Source organism: Camelus dromedarius, chromosome 15 (genome assembly GCF_036321535.1).
Source record: "Camelus dromedarius isolate mCamDro1 chromosome 15, mCamDro1.pat, whole genome shotgun sequence".
Lineage (NCBI taxonomy): Eukaryota > Metazoa > Chordata > Mammalia > Artiodactyla > Camelidae > Camelus > Camelus dromedarius.
In genome coordinates, this window is record NC_087450.1 from 25,012,860 (window position 1) to 25,036,001 (window position 23,142).

The following is a 23,142-nucleotide window of genomic DNA, read 5'->3' on the forward strand; positions in this document are numbered from 1 at the left end:
TGGATAAAAGTGCAATTATATAGTTAAAATCAATAAAAATACATTATGTATTATCAGAAAACACTGCATAATGGAAAAGTGCAGGTTTTCGAGTTAGAAAGATAAAGGATCAAATCCCATTTGTCGACTAAGCACTTGTCCAAGTTACTGACCCTCTCTACCCGTTTTCTCATTGTTAACACAGGATTAAGGCATATATCTCACAAAATTGTGATGAGGCTTAAGTAAATAACAGTAAGATGCTCAGCACATGGAACATCCCCAGTAAATGCCACCCATGTGCATACAACACACACACACACACACTCTCACACTCACACTCTCCTTAACTACACTGCCATCTCTGTCCAGTAGATCAAATATTTTGTCAGATGATCTTTGCCATCATTTTCATATTTTATGCCATGTGTTTGAATGACCTATTGTGGCAATTTTCAATCTAGAGTATCATAAACTTGGGCGTGTCCAAAGACATGCTGAAGGGTATAAAGCACAGATAATTTTAAGAAATCAACTTCCAGGTCTTCAACTTCCGTGTATATTCTTCCCTAAAACTGAGCTGCCTGAGAAGGCACCTGTAGTCTGCTGTAACTCTCCTTTCCCACTTCCCTCTTCACAGTCACTCTTGAAAGAAAGGCCCATCTCTTTACAAAAGGCATACTCTCACCCATCCTTAATCTTACCCTGGTACACTGCCCCAAAGTGTAAAAACCACTAGAGTACAAGGATAATCCAATCCTTCCTTTAATCAAGGTTCCAAAAACACCCCCAGCTTTCTCCTTAAGAAATAAATTTCCAATACAAATTTACCTTTAAAATTGAATAATGTTTATCATACTTTTAAATGTATCTATATGATTTTCATCAATTGTATTCTAATTATAATCACAATTGTAACTCAAGCCAGAAGAAAAAAATTGAACACAGCTCTTTGTAGTCAAAGGAAATTAAGAAAATATATGTAAAATATATGAATGTACACACATACATATTATGTACCTACATATTGCAGTAAAGTTTGGTAGGTTAGGGCTAATCAGAAACTCTCAAGCATAACAGTGGGATAAAATTCTGTGGGAGAAATGAAATGGAAATCAAATTCAAAGAGAAAAGGTATGATGCAAAATTTCCCACTGTTAAAAATCTGTACTTTGAATAAATGTTGGTAAATACTAAATCATTGCCGTATTTGTATTCCATTGGATAAATTTCAGTGATTAAATAACAATAGTTACAATAAGCCAGACAGTACATCTTTTGCAGCGATTTAAACTATTATAAATCAAAAATTAGATAACTAAATTCTCCTAGGAGCTACACAGGAAAAAAAAAATCTCCGACAAAGTGAACCCTCAAACACCATCTAATTGTCCTTCCTGAAACTCAAGTCAAGCCCAGTGGTTTCAGTGGCAAGTAACGGGGACCACTAGTTCAAGGGCCCTCTCTTTTTTCCTCCCCGGCTTCTTTTTGCCCCCACACCGCCTTAGGCGGCCCGCACCCTGAGCCCCGCGATCCCTCCTCCTCCCAGCCTCTCCCGCCTCCCAACCCTCCGCTCCTCTCCGACCGCCCCCGCTACCACCCAACCAGCTCTCTTGCGCATGCGCCCTTCGCCTCCTTCCCACCCGCGGCTGCTGTGTCATGGCCGAGCGGAAGTGCCGGCCACGACGATGCGGGGGGCTTTATCAAGGGATGTGTTCCTCTCAGCTTTCTCCTCCTCCCCTAACACCTTAGATCTCCCACTGTAGGGGGGTCCCCTACCCTGCACTCTCCCGAACACTTCGTAGTCCACGGATTTGAGTGGCCTGGCGGTAGACATGGCGGCGGCGAGCCCTCTGCCGAGGAGCCGGAGCGGGGTTCGGGGCGCGGTGACTGCGGCGGCCGCGAGAGGGAGGGGGCACATGGGACCGCTTGGCGCACCCCGCGCCTGTCACCGGCCCGGGACGCGAGCGCGCCGGGGTCACGCGTCGGAAGGCGGCAAATGAGACAGCGGGGACTGGGAGTGAGGGCACCCCGGGACGCCTGGAAGGAAGAGGCCACGCGGCCCCAGGCGCCCGGGCTCCTTTCCCTGCCCCTCCCTCCTGGCGGAACTGGACTTGCTTCCCGGGAGGGATGCCCGCTCCGTGTCCCTGGGATTTATTGAACCACAGTGCTCCTTTCTCAGCGCTTGTAAATAAAAGCCGGAGGCTCTGCCCACATGTCAATTGTTTGATACGCCGAAATGATTGCTTTTGAAATGAAAGACCTGCTAGCTTGATAGTTAAGAGTATTTGGTTAGTGAATACATTTTTATTAAATGTTCAGGTAATTGCCAAATCTTTCAGGCGATTTTGAGCCAGTTCTTAAGGTGACATCTGCATCCTGTTCTCTACTGAGTCAGAAAGGCTTTGGGCCTGAATCCGTAATCTAAATGGATTATGATATATTCTGGGACCAGGAACTCTAAAAATCTAAACGCTTTAATGCTGGTGGAAACGGCAAAAAATAAATTGAAAAAAAGAAAAATCTTGTCTGCTGTTAACTCATACAGCTTTTTTTATGGTCTTGATTATTGTTCAGCAACACCCCAATTGCCTAGAAGGTTAAAAGAAATTTATACTTAGAAAAATTTACATCCTGGTGAGCTATTGTGAAATCTTAATTTAAAGCAGCCAGTACCCCGAAGAGTCTGGATACAGCTATTGATAAGCTGCTGCCTTCTAGAATTCCAAATCCTTTTACTTGTGAGAATTTGCCTTTTTCAACATATTTATTGGCTTCAATACCTTTACATATTTCTCTGCATCTGGCCACAGAGTAAAAATAATCCTCTGCAATCTGATTCAATATTGTGTGCCAATTCTATGAGTGCCAGAAATCATCTAAAACTTGGTTATAATGTGGTTAAATCTTTTTAAAGTAAAATATATTTTGGAAGGGCTAATCCAAGTAATTTTATGTAATGAAGATCCTGGTTTATTGCAGAGACCTTACAACTTACCTCTTCCTCTCATCTCCCTTCCTGTTCATTCCTTGCAGACCCTAGAATCAACACAGGTCTGTCATTCTTTTCAGTGACATATCTTCAAAGTCTCTACACTGTATTCAGAATAAAACCAAAGTTCTTCAGCCTCCACTAATCTTATTACCTGCTTCTACCCTTCCTTTAGTTTATAGGTAACTTATTGTCAAGACACTGGATTATTCTGTTCTCTGAACACATCCTGATCTTAAAAACAAACAAACAAAAAAACTATGCTCTTGGATCTACTTTATCTGGAATACCTTTGATTACCACATCTTCTTCTATCCTGTTCCATCACCTGTGCAAGTACTTACCAGATATCATTTGATATTTAGTATCTTCCCCACTGGTGCTGCACCTTCCAAGAAGTAAGACCTCAAACTGAGTTTAGGTCCTGTCCCTGATTGTCACTGATCCTGTCAACTGCCTGGGAAGGTTGATATTTGTCTTTTCTTAATCAGTTTTTGATTTTTCTCCACATTTACCCAAGAGTACCCCTGCCAATTATAATGTAGCTTTATTGTAATTTTAGAGGTGCTATGGCAACAATTGACGTTTACTTAGCTAAAAAATTGACTGTGTCTGCCAACAGCTGAACATCAGCAAACAGAAATTTTTATGTACCATTTCAGCATGGATTGCCAATAATATGTGATTCTAAGACTTGAGAAATTTAAAGCAAATGTTGCTAATGCTTAAGCTAATTTTAAACAACAAAAGCATTTGTGCAAAATTAGAGACATTTTTGAAAACAGAAGGAAAAACTCCATAATCCTAACACAACTTTTATCATTTTTGTGTATTCTCTTATATGTTTTAAGTACTTAAAATCATAGTATAAATTCAACTCTATTCTTTCTTCTTCCATGTTATAGTTTTTCTAATGAATATTTTATTAATTTCATGATGTTCTATTAAGTGATATAACCATAAATTTACCTCCTATGTCCCTGTTGTTACATACGCAGGTTGCTTCTAATTTTTCACTACCGTGAAAAATATTGTGAAGGAAATATTCCTGCTTGTAGCTTCCTTCACATATTTTTTAATTATTTAGGGTAGAAGTTAGACTACCAAGTCAAAGGATACAAGTATGTATTGTTCTTGATACGTATTACCAAGTCATTTTCCAAAGGGCTAGATCAATTTAAACATATCACTACCAACACTGTATGAGTATATAATTATTTGGCTTCTGATGCAAACAAATGTCTTCACATATAAAACATGGTTAAATTAGATGAAAAGTTTTAATTTTGAAACCTGACCAATAGCTTTGGAATAATTGGGCTTTGTATTGCTGCCAGTTAAAGTTAAACCCTAGTCATATCATTCCCTTCCTTGAACCCTTAAAAATAATTTGTGTGTGATGCAGGATCATGTTTAAGGTAATACCTAGAAAAGGAAAGTCCTGCTTATATGATACGGGTGTAAAAAATGACCAGGTCCTAGAACCTGTGAAACATAGACAGATAATACAGTCTCTCTGTCCAATGACACTTAAACTGAGGAGGTACCACCTGTAAATCTCTGTAATTTGTCTTGATAGTCTGTTGAGAGTGATTCCTAGAGTGATTTCTAAGAAATTGGGTATTGAGGTATATAATTGATTTCAGAGACAATGAAAATTACTTTATCCATCAACATATTTCTACCCCTGAAATATTTTTGTAATCATTATGTTGAAAGAGCAGGACTCAACAGGATGCAAATAATTAACTCTCACAATTGAAGAGGACCAAACAAACCAATTTGATGATTTCCTCACGGAAGGAACACTTTACAGGTAAAGAAATGGTTAGATAATTATTACTCAACTGGATTCAAGGTCATTAGACCCCCAACTGTTAGTCAGCTGAAGAAGTGGCTGGTTTCCCAGAAGAAGCTTTAATCTCGTTACAGTTTATCAGAAAATTACTTCAGCAGTTTATCAGGAAAGCGTATTTCTTCCCAGAAGGAAATTCTGACCCAAATTTGAACCAATTTTTCTTTATCACAGTCCAATTTGATATTCAGAACTCAGGAATACATTTAACCTTAAAGCTGCTTCGCTCTCCCAGCGTGGTACTGCTTAGGTACGGGTGGGAGAGGGCATGGTCGATTCCTCCCCATGCTTTAGTTTCCCCCTTCCTAGATAAGAGTTGGTAGCTACTTTGGGGCTCTCCGGGATTGGCAGATAATCAAAGCTGATTAGTTCTTTTGCAGGATCTTTTCTGTGGGGACTCAGAGCTTTTCTCTAGGAGGATTTTCTGACTTTTACTCCCTTGATGGACAATGCCTGTACTTTAGTTGTGCACACTCTCCCCCATTCCAGCCTCTCTTATTGAATGTTACACCTCCAGCCTCTTTCTGCTGAGAGACACTAGCCCCCAGGTAGAAGGCTGTACGGATGGGATCCCTTTTTAAATGACCACGGGCCCAGATCCTCCTTCCCATCACATCTAATTGCGGGGGCTCATATGTCTGCCCTACCACTGACAGAAGTCACAGTTTGCTCCGAGTTTGACCCCCTCTCTTTGCTCCATTTGGCAGTCATTATTCGGGTATCCCCAGCCACAGCCTGTCCTCTACTTTCCGCAGGTCTGGGTCAAATACTAGTCCCTTCTAGCTTCAAGGAATAAAAGCCAAGCCCGCAAAGTGCTTGTTGTAAAGACTCTCTCACTAGGCATGCAGTGAAGGGAAAACACCCCATTTCTCTTTCCCATGGTGGGAGAGAGGCAAAGAGGGAAAAGCTGCAGCTCCCCAGTAACTTTCTCCGAGGAAACCCTCTCAAGTTTGAGGTGAGTGTTGGACTCAGGACCTTAAAACCGGTTTTAAACACCCGTTTTGGGGGACTGTGTAACTATTGTTTTGTTTTCAGTCTCTGGTCTCAGCTAAAACTGAAACAAAAGCCCCATTTTTTCAAGTCAGCAGAATTCAATATGTAAACCTTGTTTGGGTATTGATTTGAATTTATAAATTTAAGAAGACATTTTTTGAGACAATTGGGGAAATTTGACACAGGCTGACTGCTAAATATTACAGAATTATCTTTAACTTTGTTATGTTGTCATTCATTGTGAGTGTATTTTTTAAAGGCCTTACCTGTTAGAGGTATGTACTGAAATACATAAGTGTGCTGTGAAATTATATTTGGAACTTGCTTTAAAGTCCTCCGGGTTTGGGGTAGGACAGTGTAGATAGAGTAAAGTAAACTGGTGATAGTTATTGAAGCTGCATCATGGATATGTGGGGATTCATTGTACTATTTGCTAATTTTGTGTATATTTGAAATTTTTATGTAAAGTTTTAAAATGAAATTAATATTTAAGAGTCCATTTTCGTTCTGCAAAATATGTGAGCGATAATCCTCAAAACTGTCAAGGTGAAGAAAAACAAAGATGGCCTGAGAAACAAACAAAGGGAGCCTAAGGAGACATGATAACTAATGTCATGAGTAATCTGGATGGGACTGTGCACAGAAAAAGGACTGCAGGTGAAAACAGGAAGACTTTAGTTAACAGTAAGGTATCAGTATTGGTTCATTAACTAATAAATGTACCATCTAATGTAAGATATTAATCATAGGGGAAACATCGTAGGGTATAGGAGAACTCTCTGTACTATCTTCATAATGATTTTATAAATCTAAAACTGTCCTTTAAATTAAAATTTTACTTTTCCAAAGTCCATTTTAATATCCTGTTATATATCTTCATAATAACATTTCAAAATAATTTCTCACTGTACTGCCTGAACATTATTAGTTTTAAAATATTTTTAAAACTATTTCAGTATGTGGGACATGATTTAAATTTTTAGTAAACCTGTAAATCATGCTCAGGCTGAGAGAGGACTAAACAGTTGACTTTCAAAGTATTACAGCAGATCTTAACTGGGTAAAGAAGCACAAATAGATTATTAAATGTAATAATAACTCAATTAATGAAAAGAATGCGTTACAGAAACATAGTTCGTTTCCAGAAGAAGAAAATATATAAAATGCATAAGAACATGTCCAGAAGTAAGGAAGCAATATGGAAAAACACAGTTATGCTTAGCACTATGTGCTTTAGAAAACATGAAATATGCATCTAGAGGTCTTGAGTAAGAGAAGGATAAAGGTAAGATTAGCTAAAGAGGGGACTAGTCACAGATACTGCTGCTTGGACACATCACAAATGGCGAAGCCACGTTTTAAACAGAGTGCACCCTGGCTCTGAGCTATAGCACCAAGATAGGGAAGGGGAAAAAGGGACAGGCACTAACTCAGAAAAAAATAGGCAGAGCAGGCCCATCCCCTCCTAATAACCTCTCAAGCACAGACGTACAGACTTCAGCCAGTCTCAGGTTTGCTTTCCCCATGGAAGCGAGGAGCCTGTCCGGGGAAGACGTCCCTTCTGATTCCTTCTTAGCGCGCACACACACACACACACGTGTACACACACACACACACAGACACACAGACTTATTCCCTGAAAGGTATGACTTATATTTACCTTCAGAACTGGGCTGGTGTGACATCAAGGATTCTCCAGTGTTTAAAACAACTCATCTATTTCATTATGCCTTTGGTGGGTCACAGGATTGGTATACAGCATCCATTCCAGTCTCTTCCTAACTTGCTTTCCTGTTCTGTGGAGCTGGAAAGTTTAAAGCCATATCCTGTAGACATCCTTGCAATTAGGACTGCTTGTGCGATGAAGAATCCACCATCAGAAGTGCCATGCCAGATGTTGAGGGAGGGGGTGAGTGAGGCGGGGCCATCTGCTGCTGGTTCTGTGATAAGCACAGTGGAGAAGCTCAATTTTTCTGGGTTTTTTTGTTAACTGAGGTCACCATAACTGCAACTTCTTGGCACCAAGAGGCAGGGAGTAGGACATCCATTTTACTAGTTAGACTCTTAGTAGTGTCATGGAGCGGGTTCTGGAGTTGCAGCTTCTGGAGTAGCAGCTTCTGGGATGCGGCAGTTTCCAGACCATGGCAGCTTCCTGATAGTGGCAGGGAAAACATAGTTTTAAAGCAGGCAGCTTCCTAATTCATGAAACAGTTGCGTGGTTTCCTAACTGCAGAAGAATCAGCTCCTTAGTGGCCTAGTTCTGCCGGAGAGTGGATTCTGAAATCTCAGCCTCAAAGTTGTTCTCAACCCTGGCTGCACACTAGAATCACCAGGGGAGCTTGTTAATTACACACATACACAGGTCCAGAGGTTTTGATTCAGTATGTCTGCAGTGGATTCCAGGATCTGTATTCTTAAAAACAACCCAGATGCTTAGGACACAAAGCTAAGGTTGAGAACCACTGACCTAGGGATTCTTTCTATCATTACTCCTCCCAAGCTATTTAATAACCAACGTTAAATCTATTTCTGCTTTAACTGTCTAGAAGGGTTATTATTATTATTTTCTTTCTTTCTTTCCCTTTCTTTCCTTCTTTCCCTTTCTTTCTTTCTTTTCTTCCATCCTTCCTTCCTTCCTTTTTTTTTTTTTTTGTAACTAAACCTTGACCAATGCAATGCCTGGGAGCAAAATCTTCCCAATAGGAATAGGTCAAAGTTTAAGCATCATGAAAGTTGAAAAATGCCATTCCCCTCCTGTCAATAAAGAAGCATTAAAATTTTCACTGCTTACAAAGAGAACAAATAAAGAATGTAAGAAAAAACAAGAATGATAATAAAACTAGAATTTTGAAAAATATGTTGCTCAACGAGATTATAGCATAAAGGCTTAGATAACATATTTAGGAAATTAGTTAATCCCACTTGCTTGTTTTTACTGTCTACTTGCTTTGCAGCTATAGTTTTATTATGGAAAAAAAAATGAAATAATACCTTTAAAAAGAACACTCCCAAGGCCCTGGTTGTTGAACTAAACTAATTTCTGGTCTGTTGCTGCCACCTACCGACTATCCAAGGCAGTGCAGGGTATGATTACTACTTCAAACTCAGGAATGTTAGGGCCACCTAAGTTCTCTCATTTCAGTGTTACACTTCTAAAATACTTTAAGGTGGGTGCTAAACCCTTAAATGGTAAGCAGTGTAAATGTTATTAGGGATTCACTCAACAAATCACTTAAATATGAAAGTATCTTGATCATAAATTACTATCAGATATGGATGGTAGAGGAAAAGCAAAAGTTATGAGAAAATCCGTTCAGTAAATGCTGGTTTAACTCCTATATACTAGGTGTTATAGTTTATAGTATACTCATCTGTATCCCTTAAAATTAGCATTCTTTCAAAGTTCTGTGTTTTAGAGATATCTTGTTCAATAAATAAGACAATGATTATTTTGCAATATGAAAATTTTTCATCTAGAATTATTTACTTTTCATTACTTATAGAATCTTGTCTTTAAAAGGTTTATAATGATGATGAATGTAGTAAAGTGTCAATAATTCAGTACTTAAAACATAGTTTGCTGATATGTGATTTCCTTTTGACTCACATTTGCAGTAGCACTTTAGAATTAAGACGCTTTTCTATACCAGCTCTGATTTGATGTTTACAGTAACACTGTGAACTAAGTAGGGCAGCTGCCATCTATATTTTAGAGGCAGGGAAATAGCCTCATAAGACTGAAAGGCTTACCAAGATCACCCAGGAATAGACCCTGTCCAGAACCTGATCTTCTGGGTTAAAATCAGGGTTCCTTCCACTACATCACACTGCCTTCACGCAGTCGTTCATTCACTGGCTCAATAAATATCTCTTGAATGCTTACTGTGTGCTATGCGTGGGTGCTGGGGAGAAGATGGTCTCTAATTTAGAGGCAGAGTGGGAGAGGACATAGATTGTCATGGCAGGTCTCTGTGGAAGTGACATCTGACAAGTGTATAGGAATGAGCCAGGAAGGAAGTGGGAGAATTTAGTCCAGGCAGAGGGAATAGGGTGGAGAATGCCTCAGCTTCCCAAGTAGGAGGAATTGAAAAAAGGCCGGTGTGGTGAAGCATTATGAAAAAGGAAGAAGGTTGCATTAAACAGGGCTGTCAGTTCAGGCAAGAAGAAACTATGTGTCAGGCTATGTAAGCCAAGGCAAAGAGGCTGGTATCTGTTCTGGGAATAAGGGAAGCCAGTGAAGGTTGCTCAGGCTCTGTGCCCCATGCTGCAAATCAGAAAATTTCCCAACGGTGGGAATATCAGCATAAACTGTTCAGCTCACTTCAGTACATTTCCTTTCTCCCCCAAGATCTTGTCACACAAAGTCCTGGATGCTTTCGTTCCTTTCCAATGCTTCAAATACCTGGAGATTTGGTTTGGTTTGGCTTTTATCCAGTTTTGGTAGTTTTCCTCAACTGGTGATTGGTCTGATCCAAGCTAACCCAAAGCAAAAGTCCTCTCACTTTCTCTGAAGGCGACAGGCATACCTCAGAGAGAGTGTGGGCTCCAGACCACCGCAGTAAAGTGAATGTCACAATAAGCGAGTTGCAAACATTTTTTGATTTCCCAGAGTTTATGAAGGTTATGTTTGCACTATGCTGTAGTCTAGTGAGTGTGTAATAGCATTTTATGACTTAAGAAACAATGTACATGCTTTAGTTTTTAAAAACGTGGAAGAGGAGTGGCCAAAATGGTGGGGTAGGAAGATCTAGAGCTCACTTCCTCCCTCAGACACAGCAAAATTACAACTATTTACAGAGCAACCATTGATGAGAAAGACCAGAAGAATAGCAGAAAAGGTCTTCTACAGCTAAAGATCTAAAGAAGGAACCATGAGACAGGCAGGAGGAATAGAGACATGGTAGACTCCAGAGCCATACTCTTGGGTAGATAACCCAGAAACTGGAGGATGATTACAATTGCAGAGCTTCTCCCCAAAAAGCAAGGGGTCTGAGCCCCACACTGAGCTCCCCAGCAAGTAGATCCTATGCTGGGAAGATGAGTCCCCAGAATGTTTGGTTTTGAAGGACAGTGGGCATTACTTTTGAGAAAGCCAGAGAGCTGTAGGATATATACCTCACTCCACTCTTAAAGGGCACACACAAAACCTCACATACTCCAGGACCCAGGACAGAAGCAGTAATTTGAAAGGAGCCTGGGTCAGACATACTTGCTGATCTTAGAAAGCCTCCTGGAGAACCAGAAGGGCATTAGGACTCACCATTTTTGAGAACTCATCCCACCACAAGGACACTGGTGCTGGCAAGCACCATTTTGGAATCCTTCCTCTAGCTTATTAGTGCCAGCACCCAGCCACACCCACCAGAAGGCTGGCTGCCATAGGATCACCTGAGCCCCCAGCCACTCTGGGACCCAACCCAGCCCACCAGAGTGCCCAGGGACCAGCCCCTCCCACCAATCGGTTGGCACCAGCCCAGTTACCCACAGGGCCCAGCAGCCAGACTTTAGACCCAGGCCCTTCCACCAGTAGCCCAGCACTAACTCCAAGGCCCCCAGCTCCACCCACCAGTGGATCAGCACTAGCCCTGCCCTCCCCACATAGCCCGCCACTCCATGGGCCAGCCCTGCCCACCAGTGAGCTGACACCAGGACCAGGACTCCCCTGGCCATGTAGTCAGCCATACCAGGACTCAGCCCTGCCCATGAGTAGCTGGCAACCTCTGCACAAGGTAGGGCCTGGTAACCAACTGGACTGAAGGCCAGCCACACCTCCCAGTACACGCACAGTAGTCAGCCTGCTACAGAACAAGGACCAGTGCAGCCCACATACAGGACATCTCTAGAACATATAGTTCTGGTGACCAGAGGGGAGAGCTCTGCTGGGCCCTCATAGGACATTTCCTATGTAAGGCCACTTCTCCAAGACTGGGAAACTTTACAAACCTACCAAGTACGTGGAAATAAAAACAGCAAATTAGGCAAAATGAGGTGACAGAGATATATGTTCCAAATGAAGGACCAACATAACCCCTTCCCACTAAAAAGGCTAAGTGAAATGGATATAAGCCATCTACCCAATAAAAAGTTGAATATAATGCTATCATGACGATGCTCAAAGAACTCAGGAGAAGAATGGATGAACAGAGTGAGAAGTTTAACAAAAAGTTAGAAAATATAAGGAAGAACCAAACAGAGCTGAAAAATACAATATCTGAAATAAACAATAAACTAGAAGAAATCAACAAATTAGATGATACAGAGGAATATATTAGGAAGACACAGTATTGGAAATCACCCAAGCTGAGCAGAAAGAAAGAAAAAAGAATTTAAAAATAAAAAAAGACAGTTTAAGAGACCTCTAGAACAACATCAAGCATACTCATAGTCACATTATAAGGTCCCAGAAGGAGAAGAGGGCAGCAAGGGGGGCACAGAACATATTTGAAGATGTAATAGCTGAAAACTTCCCTAACCTGAGAAAGGAAACAGATATCCAGGTCCAGGAAGCAAGAAAGTCCCAAACAGGATCAACCCAAAGAGAACCACATCAAGACACACATTGTAATTAAAACGGCAAAAATTGGGCAGGGGGGTGTAGTTCAGTGGTAGAGTGCATGCTTGACACGCACGAGGTCCTGCGTTCAATCCCCAGTACTTCCGTTAAAAAAATAATGATTAAATAAATAAATAAGCCTAAATACCTCCCCCCCAAAAAAGGCAAAAATTAAAGAAAAAGAAACAATATTGAAAGCAACAAGGGAAAAGCAATAAGTTAGGTACAAAGGAACTCCCATAAGGCTATTGGTTGACTTGTCAGGCCAGAAGAGAGTGGCATAATATAGTTGAAGTGATTAAAGGGAAAAACCTACAACCAAGAATACACTACCCACTGAGGCTTACATTTAGATTTGAAGGAGAAATCAAAAGTTTACAGACAAAAAACAAAACAGAAGACGAAAAACAAAACAGAAAACAAAAAACAAAACAAAAAAACCCTAACGCAAGAACTAAAAAAAAAAAGTTTTACAGACAAGCAAAAGCTTGAAGAATTCAGCACCACCCAACTTTACAATAATTAGGGGTAAATATACGTTGTATATTGTACATTACATTGTAATTTAGGGATAAATATAATTAACACTGCTATAAATTACATATGAAAATTATTGAGAGAGTAAATACTAAGAGTTCTCATCACAAAGAAAAAATATTCCTTTCTCTGTCTTCCATGTTGTATCTGTATGAGATGACGGATATTCATTAAACTTACTGCGGTGATTATTTCATTGTGCAAGTCATAAGTCAAATCATTCTGCTGTACATCTTAAACTTCTACAGTGCTGTATATCAATAAAACTGGAAGGAAAAATAGTAATAATGCTGTTGGGGGCAAAAAAATGGCACCAACAGACTTGCTCAACACAAGGGTGTCACAAAAACTTCAAATAATAAAAACCACAGTATTTGCAAAGCGTGATAAAGTGAAGTACAATAGAACACAGTTTGCCTGTATTTCATTAAGCCTTCGGTTACCTCAGCTCTCTCGCCTTCTTCATTGTCCTTTATTCTCTCAACTGATCACCTAGCCTAATCCCTCAAGGAGGGAATAAAATCTATAAAACCCACTGCTAACTTGTAAAAGGTAGAGCAGAGTAGAACTCTCAGCATTCCCACGGATCCAGGGGAAAAGAATTAGCGTTCAGGAACAAATGAGACCAGCACTCGAGGAGTGAGCCCTGCATTTGATATGGCTTCCGCCCTTAGGACTCTTACCAGGTCTTAAGCTGTGCAATGGTGCGAAGGCAAGAAACCAAGCAGAAATCATCTGCTCAAAAGATGAGCAGAGCTTTTGGCAATTTCATCATACTGGGTAGAGAGAGAAAAATGATAGATTGGGGCCCACCAAGGAAGAACAGCCTTGGTAAACTTGCCAGCCTCCTTGGATACTCCTCAAGACACTCTTAGGAATAAAGGCAAATAAAAATAGACCAACTCTCACAAAGCCTGTAACAGCCTAAAATTATCTCAGTCTCCAAGAGCACCAATATGGTCTGGCCCCACTCTAACTGCTGACAAAAAGAAGGATAAATCCTTTTAAGGGAAGATAACATCAACCAGAGCCTTATATATATATATATATATATTCACATTTTGGGATTAAAAATTATACCAGGCATGCCATTATTGGTGAAAACTTGATTAACAATCAAGTTAAAAAGAAAAAAAGGGAACTTTATTAGAGCCAAACTGAGGATTATAACCCAGGAGACAAACTCTCAGAAGCTCTGAGAACTGTTCCACCTGTTAGAAGTCAAAGGCACAGTTGTGTACATTTTTGAGACAAAGGATCAAACATCAAATGACATACTGACATTTTACATAAAGTTCACCAAGGATACCTAGTCCAGGTAAGCACACAAAGAGAGCAGCAAGTCACCGTGACCTCTTACAGACTTGGGAAAGAATGGTAACTTTTTAAGAAGTTACGTTGCTAGTGTCAGAAGAAAGGGGGAAAATTGATCTTTGCGGTTGAGCAGGCACTCCCATCTTTGAGGAAGTCTGGTTAATATATAATGCAGATGCGTATTGCACATTAGGGAGGGAGGTAGGAGGCCCAAACAGACAGAATTTTATGTTTGAATTTTCTTGTCTTGCCTTAAAATATAAATTCTATTTAATCACCAGGAAATAGGACCAAAAGACAGAAAAGCAAAAGGAAAACACAATGGAAACAGACCCACAGGTAATCCTGATATTGCTGTTATCAGACATGGATTTTTTTTTTTAAGTGGCAGCATGAGCTTATGAGAAAAGTTTTGTGGGATTACCAACTATATGAAATGTTTATTTGAGACTGGAAAATCATGAGTTTATGTTGACACCAGTCTGCTCAGTTGTTTGATTTTTCCCCCCAACAATGCCTTTCTATCCCTGGATCTTTCATTGTGCCTTAGCCCACTTCTAACAGAATCTCCAGCCCTGTGCTTAAGAATTCTTTATTCCAGAATTTTCAAAAGCCACACTGTTTGGACTCATAACAGGCCCAAAGGGCTTCAAATAATGATTCCCAGGAGAAGGTATATAAAGGCCAAAAGAAGACAATTCTGAGGTGTGTGTTTCATGGTTTCCCAGAATTTCCCCATAGAAGCGTCTTGTGGTGCTGGCTTAATAGTACATTTTCTACCAGATGTGGTCCTTCCCTTTGCTACTTCCACATCTCTCAACCACTATAATCCATATTTTCCAGGTAAACTCTTTTAACCCAAATCCTTGTTTCAATGTCTGCTTCTGAGGAATCAAAACATAAGCACTCAGATGTACAGGTGTAGGCATACAGAAATATGTCCAGAGTTGGAGTTTTGCCAATTAAGCACAACAGAGTGAAGGAGGGACAAGGGGACATTATTATAAATTTAACACAGCCAAACTTGGGGAAAAGAAAAAAAGGAAAAAATGTATAAAGTTTCCATTGGATGGATACAATTTCCATATGAATTTTCCTCATTTATAAAATGCCCTCTCTTCATCTCTACTGCCAATTCAGATCATCTCAACACCTGCAAATTATCTGAAGTTTTTCAAATAACCTTCAAAAATATCTAAAGAGGAGAAAAAAAATTCTTCCAGAAACAACTAGATAATATGCCAAGAACTGTACCATTTGGGAAGGGAATGCTTGAATTATTCACCATGCCTCAGTTTGGCATGTTACATTGTATATGCAAATATTCTCTAAGACCTGACTTTAAGTTCCTAAAAAATCTAAAAATAAACTTACCATATGATCCAGTACTCCCACTCCTGGGCATATATCCAGAGGACAATAAAGTTTGAAAAGACACAGGCACCCCAATGTTAAACAGCAGCACTATTTACAGTAGCCAAGACATGGAAACAAACTACATGTCCGTCAACAGAGGACTGGATAAAGATGTAGTACACACACACACACACACACACACACACACAATGGAATACTACTTAACCATAAAAAAGAATAAAATAATGCTATTTGCAGCAACATGGATGAAACTGGAGGTCGTCATTCTAAGTGAAGTAAGCCAGAAAGAGAAAGAGAAATACCATATGACATCACTTATATGTGGAATCTTAAATAAAAAAGACACAAATGAACTTATTTATAAAACAGAAATGGAGTCACAGACATAGAGGACAAACTTACAGTTACCAGGGGGTAAAAGGGGTGAGAATGGATAAATTGGGGGTTCAAAATTTGCACCTCTTGGGGAGTGATGGAATTGTTAGATATCTTGATTGTGGTGGTGGTTTCATAGGTGTTTACATCTATCAAAATCCATCAAATTGTACATCTGAAATATGTGTAGTTTACTGTACGGAAATTATACCACAATAAAGTTGTTTTTTAAAAAAAGACCTCATATTTTATGCATTGTCCTATCAACCCTTTTAATCTAGCTGCATATTACAATCACTTGGGGGATGTTTTTTACCACCTCTAGAGGTTTTAATTTAATTAATATGGGGCTGGGCCAGAGGTCAGCATTTTCTTAAAACCCCCTCAGGTAGCTCTAACGTTCAGCCAGGGTTGTAAACCACAGCTCTAAGAGATTGTGATAAATGACGTTTATATAATGCTTTCTCCTCTTCAAAGTGGTTTTCACAAAGTGCAGCACCCCCAAACTAAAATAAGCCCAAAACAGTGGTCTGCACAGGAAACTGAATTGTTTCTCTGGTTTGCCACTCAGGCCCCAGAATCTAACCGCTTCAGAAATCTCTATGTTACAATTCATAGAAAAGCTCTTAACAAAGATGACAAAAGGACTTGTGGAGCATGACTAAACTCACCTTTTGTGGTGTTTACATTTTACTATACATTAAGTTAAAATATATGTGATGAACTACCAAAGGTACCTAGTGGGGAATTCTGACAACAACTTCCAGTTCTTCCCCATGAAGGAATTTATAAAAACTCTTGGTCATTGTGATCAAAGGAACAGTTCCTTTCTGGTCCAGTCTTGATTCTGTTCTCCAAAACTCTGCTGATCGCCATCCATGCATCAAGCTATTCTTGTCCCACAGAAGGCTGCATGAGGACGTGTCTTGTATCAGAGTCCTAATTCTACTTGCAGAGAGTTCTTAATCTGTATATTTGGAACTGCTCAAAGTTCATTTTAAGTGCCAAGTCTATGCCACCAATAGAGGCTGTTCCCACAGTCACCCTCAGGAAGAGACTGGCCGCTTGCTTTCTTGTGCAACCTGGGGTGGGTTTTCCTCTGTCTGGCTTAGCCCTGTAGCCGTGTCGGGCTCTCTCTAACCTGCAGGCTCTGGCATCTGTGTTCTCTGTAGCTACAAGCATTTCCTCTGCCTGCTGCAAGCCTTGGCTGGCTGGGGAAAGCGGGGAGAGTTTATTCTGCTCTATTTGGCAAGAAGAGTAACTTCAAGCTGTAAATGGATCACTCTTGGTACTTCCTATGGGATACCATTAAATGTCCCCTGGCAGCATGGACTCAGAGCATTGCTCTCTAATAGTTCACATCCACTATCCTGAGGTCTGTGCTTTGAAATAAATTAATCTTATTTGATAGTCATACAATGTTATAAGAGTACAAAGAAAAGTTACTGCCCATTTTATGGACGAGAAAACTGGGCCACAGAAGCTTAATCAGACTAAGCCACAGAAGTAGTTAGTGCTAGAATTAGGATGAATAAAAGCATAATAACCACCGCATGGTTCCATACGCAATTGTAAATGGTTTTCTTGTGTAAAAAGGTACATAATGTAATTAAGAAACAAATGACAAACTGGGAAAAATATTCACAGCATGTGTAACTGAAAATGCTTAACATCACTATGTTAGGAACTCCTGCAAATCAGTAGGATGAAAGTGCCGCCCTCATAGAAGAACAGGCAGGAAACTCATAAAAGGACAAATAAAAATAGCCAACAAATATACGCACTAACGTTTATTAGTGAATACAAGTTAAAACAATGATTTGGTGGATATTTGTCACTTTTTGTCTATGCATAATTCCTTCTCTTTTTTTTTTGAGATTAACGACATTCTTCTTTTTATAATTATTTGCACAAACATCTTTTTTTCTCTTAAGAACATATCTTGTTCTTTTTTTTAAAAATAGACTTAATTTTTTTAAGACCAGTTTCAGGTTTACAGCAGAGTTGAGCAGAAAATACAGAGTTCCCACCCACACATATATAGTCCCCTACCTGCAACATCCCTCATCAGTGTGGCAGATTTGGTATAATCGATGAACCAGCATGGACACATTATTATGAACAAAATTCCATAGTTTACATTAGGGTTCACTCTTGATGTTCTACTTTCTATGGATTTTGACAAATGCATAATGACATGTAGCCACCACGATAGTATCATACAGATTCTCTTTTTTGACATGAAACATTTTTCCCCCAAATCCCAACTATGTGGTTCTAGGAGGGCTGATGACACTTGTACTAGACATCTGTTCTTTTGGTTGGTGCAGCATCCATCCACTCTCCCCTTTTCTCTTTTACAAACCCTCTGCCTCCTCGGTGAGTCCTTGTGGTTTTGTGGGGCTAATACCTTCCTCCATCCTTGTGCCTGAGCAGCACACGACCCAGTCCTAACTGATCAGATTATCTCATCCCCCTCTGCTACTGTGATTGGCTCAGAGATGAACAGTCAACCCAAGCCAACCAGAGTCCTCCTTAGAACCTTTGCTGCGAATGTAAAAAATGATGTACAGTTGGCCCTCAGTAACTGGCTTTCACATCCAGGAACTTAACCAACTGTGGATCAGACATATTCAGGGAAAAAATTCCAGAATGTTCCAAAAAGCAGAATATGAATTTCCTGCCCACTGGCAACCATTCACGTAGCATTTACATTTTAATAGGTACTATAAGTAATCTAGAATGATTTAAAGTATACAGGAGGATGTACATAAGTTATATGCCAGTACAACACTATTTTATATGAAGGATTGAGCACCTTCGATTTTGGTAATCTGCAGAGGGTCCTGGAACTAACCCTCCTCAGATAGCAAGGGGCAGTTGTACTTCCTTTGAGACTCATGAGACTTCTGAGTCATTTCAGCCTGGAGTTGCCAGGAACCATTTTGCCAACAGGCAGAGAAAGTTTGCCTGAGGATGAAGTCTGCAAAGAGAGCTGAACAAAAAATAAAGAGCAAGTCCTGATGGCATCGTCTGAGTCCCTGGGGCTAGCTGTTCTTGAAAGCAGCAGTCTTTCCTGGACTTTTCAGTTACATGAGCCAACAATATTCATATGTTTTGCTTAAGTCAACTTAAATTGAGTTTCTGTCAGGGAAATCAAATAAGCTCTGATTATTGTAGAATTAAATCAAAGAGAACAAAGATTTCTCTCTCCTCTAGACCTTCTGGGCCGAAATGATATAAGCCTAGAGCTGCCTGCAACAATATCTCCCCCTTAGAAAAAGCCTGTGTGCAATATAAGAGCAATGAGGATGGCACATTCTCTGACATCTACTGAGTTCCAAATCAAGTCAACCCTGAGGCCAACATCCAGATGAGTGAAGAAATAAATCTCACATTTTCTTTAAACCAGCTTGGATTAAGTCTTCATCATTGTAACAAAGAGCCCTAACAAAATATTTGTATTTGTCCTACTATAAATGAGGCATAAGTTTCCCTAAAATCAAAAATAATAATAACCTGTATTATTGATAATGTGCCACATTAGGGATTCTCACACACTGTTGGTGTTTGGATACAAACATTTTGTATAGTATTTTGACTATAGACCTGAAAAGCCTTAAAAATTACACATAGTTGGAGGAGGGAGAAAGGGATGGGTAAGTAGAACCCAAGGGGTTTTTAGGGCAGTGGAACTATTCTGTATGATATTATAATGGTGAAAACATGACATTATACATTTGTCAAAACCCACAGACCTGTACAATACAAAGGGTGAACCCCTGACGTAAACTATGAACTTTAGTTAATAATAATGTATCAATATTCATTCACCTATTGTAACCACAAAGTACCACACCAATGTAAGATGTTAGTAATAAGAGAAACTGTGTGGGTGAGGTGTATATGGGAGCTCTCTACATTTCCCACTCAATTTTTTTGTTGACCTAAAACTGCTCAGAGAAATTAAGTCTATTAATTTTAAAAGAAATTTAAAAACTACACATATTTTACCCAGCAGTTCTGCAATTATAAATTTCTCCCAAAATGGGCAAGGATGCAAAGAATATAAGTAAAACAATTGTCACTGCAAAATTGTTTGTTATAGCAAAAAATTGGAACTGCAATCTATTTAGATATCCACCAGGTTTTTTTTAAAAATGTTAAGTAAATGATTACTCATAGGCAGTCTCAGAGAATGGTAATGCTGATTGGGGTTTCTTATCTAGGGTCCATGAATGAATTTCAGGGGTTCCAATGCTGGCTCTCTCAAGGAGCCATTTGTGGGATCTTTGGATGCTCTGTGGGACCCACTGACCACATAGCTCCCTGACATGGTGAGCACTATTAGGGCAACCAGAAGAACTCTGGAATTCCCTTGCCCTGGCGGGTCACCCTCTTTGACAGACTCCCTCCAAGAAGGCTTAGGTTCAAATACTTGCACTCCTTAAAAACTCTCAAGAGCCTCCTAGGAGCTACAAAGTTCAAACTTCTTGGCACAGTGTTCAAGGCCTTCTATTATGTGGTTTGAGTTGTTTGTTCCAGCCTCATTTCTCATTTAAAAGGGACTTTTTTTTTTAACTAGGTACGTTCTTCTGTCATTGCTCAAAAACATAGTACCTTATGAATAATATGATGATGGAATGGTCAATTCAAACCACAGTTTCAAATATCACTCCTGGCATGGATCAAATACAAAGCAAGTTAAAACGTGGTATGATTTTATACAATTGGTGGAGTGTTAAAAGTTTCAGTGTGATACTCAAGACATTCTCCTTTGACTGGCCCAGGGGTTCTAACGTTGACCCTATAAAGAGGAAACCAAAGGGTATTTTCTGAAGCTACAGTGAATTAAATCTGAAAAGCCACAATAATGTAAATGTTCAAATATTTTTTACAATTTTAGAATAAACTCATAGAAAAATCACAGAAGACTAAATTGTTATTACAGAAAAGAAAATGTTATCCATCTGGAAAACTTTTAAAAGCAAATGTTCAGCTGACTAGTGGTTGGGAAGTAAAAAGGAAGAAGAGCCGATGTAGGGGACCATCTAAGCACAAACGTCCTCAACAAGAGATGCTCTCTTGGTCGAAGGAACAGCAGATGGAGGTTCAAGGATATTGCCTGAAATCAAAGAGGTGACTGGTGGAGGAAGCCGAGATTAGTGACAAAATCATGTTGGGGGAGGGAGATAGCAGAGGAGGGAGGCAGGGCAAGTGAGCTAAATTCATACCCATCCATACATCTAAATCAGGAAATAACACATTTAAGAGATATCAAGGTAATCACAAAAAGAACTAAAAACAGCAGCTGCTAAAAGTAGCTGCCTCCAGAGAACACGTTAAAAGGACACCACAAGGAAGCAATCACTCAAGTCCAGAATATGGGATGTTCTATGAGGCAACTGACCTAGATTCTCTAATAAATCAATGGCATGGCAGGGCGGCAGGGAAAAGTGAGTCACAGAATAAATCGCACTTCGGAGACAAAACAATTGAATTCAACGTGGAGACTTCATTTGGATCCTTATTAGGACAATTTTGAAACAATCAGAAAAATTTGATTTGGAGCTGGATACAAGATGATGATATAAGAAATTATAACTTTGTTAGATATGATAATGGCACATAGGTCAGATTTTAAAATATCTTTTGTAGTTAGAAGCATAGTAAAGTATTTCTAGGTAAAATAACATGATGTCTGCTTTTAAAACACTTTATACCCTCATGCCCTCAAAATATAGGGGGATAGAGAAACAAGACTGGTCAAATGTTGCCAATTGTAATAGCTGGTTCATGGGGCTCACTGTACTATTCTCTCTGCTTTTATGTATATTTGAAACTTTCAAAAATAAGAGATTGTTTTGGTTTCATTTTTATTTTTCAAAAAAGCAGGTGTCTCTGAGGAGCGGGATGGGGCTTGGGGAACAGTGATATCAGCAGAATTGTTTCATATTTTTCATTTATTCAATGAATATTTATTGAGTCCCTACAATGTGTGAGGCACTGTTTAGGCCCTTTTGAGCTATGAACAGAACAGATCAAAATGCCTCTTCTAGTGGAGCCTACATGCCACCCAGGAGAAAGAGACAATAAATCATAGACATAATAAATAAGTTTTGATATGTTGCAAGTAGATTACTGCCATGAGGAAAGAATAAAGCAGGTAAGATGGATCAGGACTGGGGCCAGGGTTACAGTGATCAGGAAGGGCTCACTGAAAAATGTAACATTTGAATAAAGACTTGAAAAAAAGGTGAAGGAGATTATAAATCCTTCTCAACTTTTGTTTTTTAATTATACCCATAGATTACGTTGATAAAAAGAACTGAAAAAGATTACCTTAAAAAAATAAGATAAAATCTCCCTCCTACTCACTCCTCCTACTCTGCTTATCAAAATGCCCCTTTATTCTTCAGGACAGCTTCAAGTGATCAGCTTTCATGAGGTAAAGTCTTCATCCACAGCCAGAATTAATTGCTTTTTTTGTGTTTTTTTGTACATCACTAGTAACTCTAACAAGCATTTTATTCTCCCATATATTATGGCTCTTCATAGCTTTACTAAACATTTTCACTTTCATTATTTTATTTATACTTACGATATTCTTGAGTGGTCTTTATTTCAGTATCATTATTATTTCCACTTCTCAGATGAGAAAACCAGGGCTCTGAAAGAATAAGTGACCTTCACCAGACTAGCCAAACATAGAGACAGCGTTTGAACTCTAGGTCACATCCTCTGAATGCAAACATCACTTCCACGACCTCTCCATACATAGTTATTTCTAAGAGTCTTTTTGTTGGGGATGTATAGCTCAGTGGTAGAGGGCATGCTTAGTGTGCATGAGGTCCTGGGTTCAATCCCAGTACGTCCGTTACAAAGAAAAAAAAAGAATTTAAAAAAGCAATGTCTAAAACTCTTTTTCTATGTTAAAATTAGATTTGAATCAAGTACTATTTGCATATGATATTAAATTAGGTAGTTCAGAAAATCTTAGGAGGAAAAACCAGTCCCACCTGGTCATTCCCCAGTTACTTTATAAGAACAATACATTTTCATCATTTCTATTTTTAGTTCTTCTGGCGGTTGTCTGTTTTAACTCTAGATAGTACGCGTACACCTCCATGCATCCATCTTACCACCTTTAGATATTATCTGCTGACT

At 39.5% G+C, this 23,142-nt stretch overlaps 1 protein-coding gene across 4 annotated transcripts in view; it reads right to left on the reverse strand.

The window, feature by feature from the left end:
• ACYP2 (acylphosphatase 2) overlaps nt 1-23,142 on the reverse strand; it is a 146,150-nt gene that overhangs the window by 118,428 nt on the left and 4,580 nt on the right. The window contains exons 2-4 of one of the 4 annotated variants that reach the window (XM_064494488.1): nt 22,577-22,645; nt 7,480-7,971; nt 2,978-3,018 (exon numbers count right to left, since the gene is read on the reverse strand). In XM_064494488.1, the coding sequence (XP_064350558.1) occupies nt 2,978-2,990 (13 nt within the window). In that variant the 5' untranslated portion in view covers nt 2,991-3,018; nt 7,480-7,971; nt 22,577-22,645. Of the gene's footprint in view, nt 1-1,758; nt 2,070-2,977; nt 3,101-7,479; nt 7,972-22,576; nt 22,646-23,142 lie in introns of those variants that run through there. The other 3 variants (XM_010989734.3, XM_010989735.3, XM_031467032.2) reach the window with 3 other exon arrangements.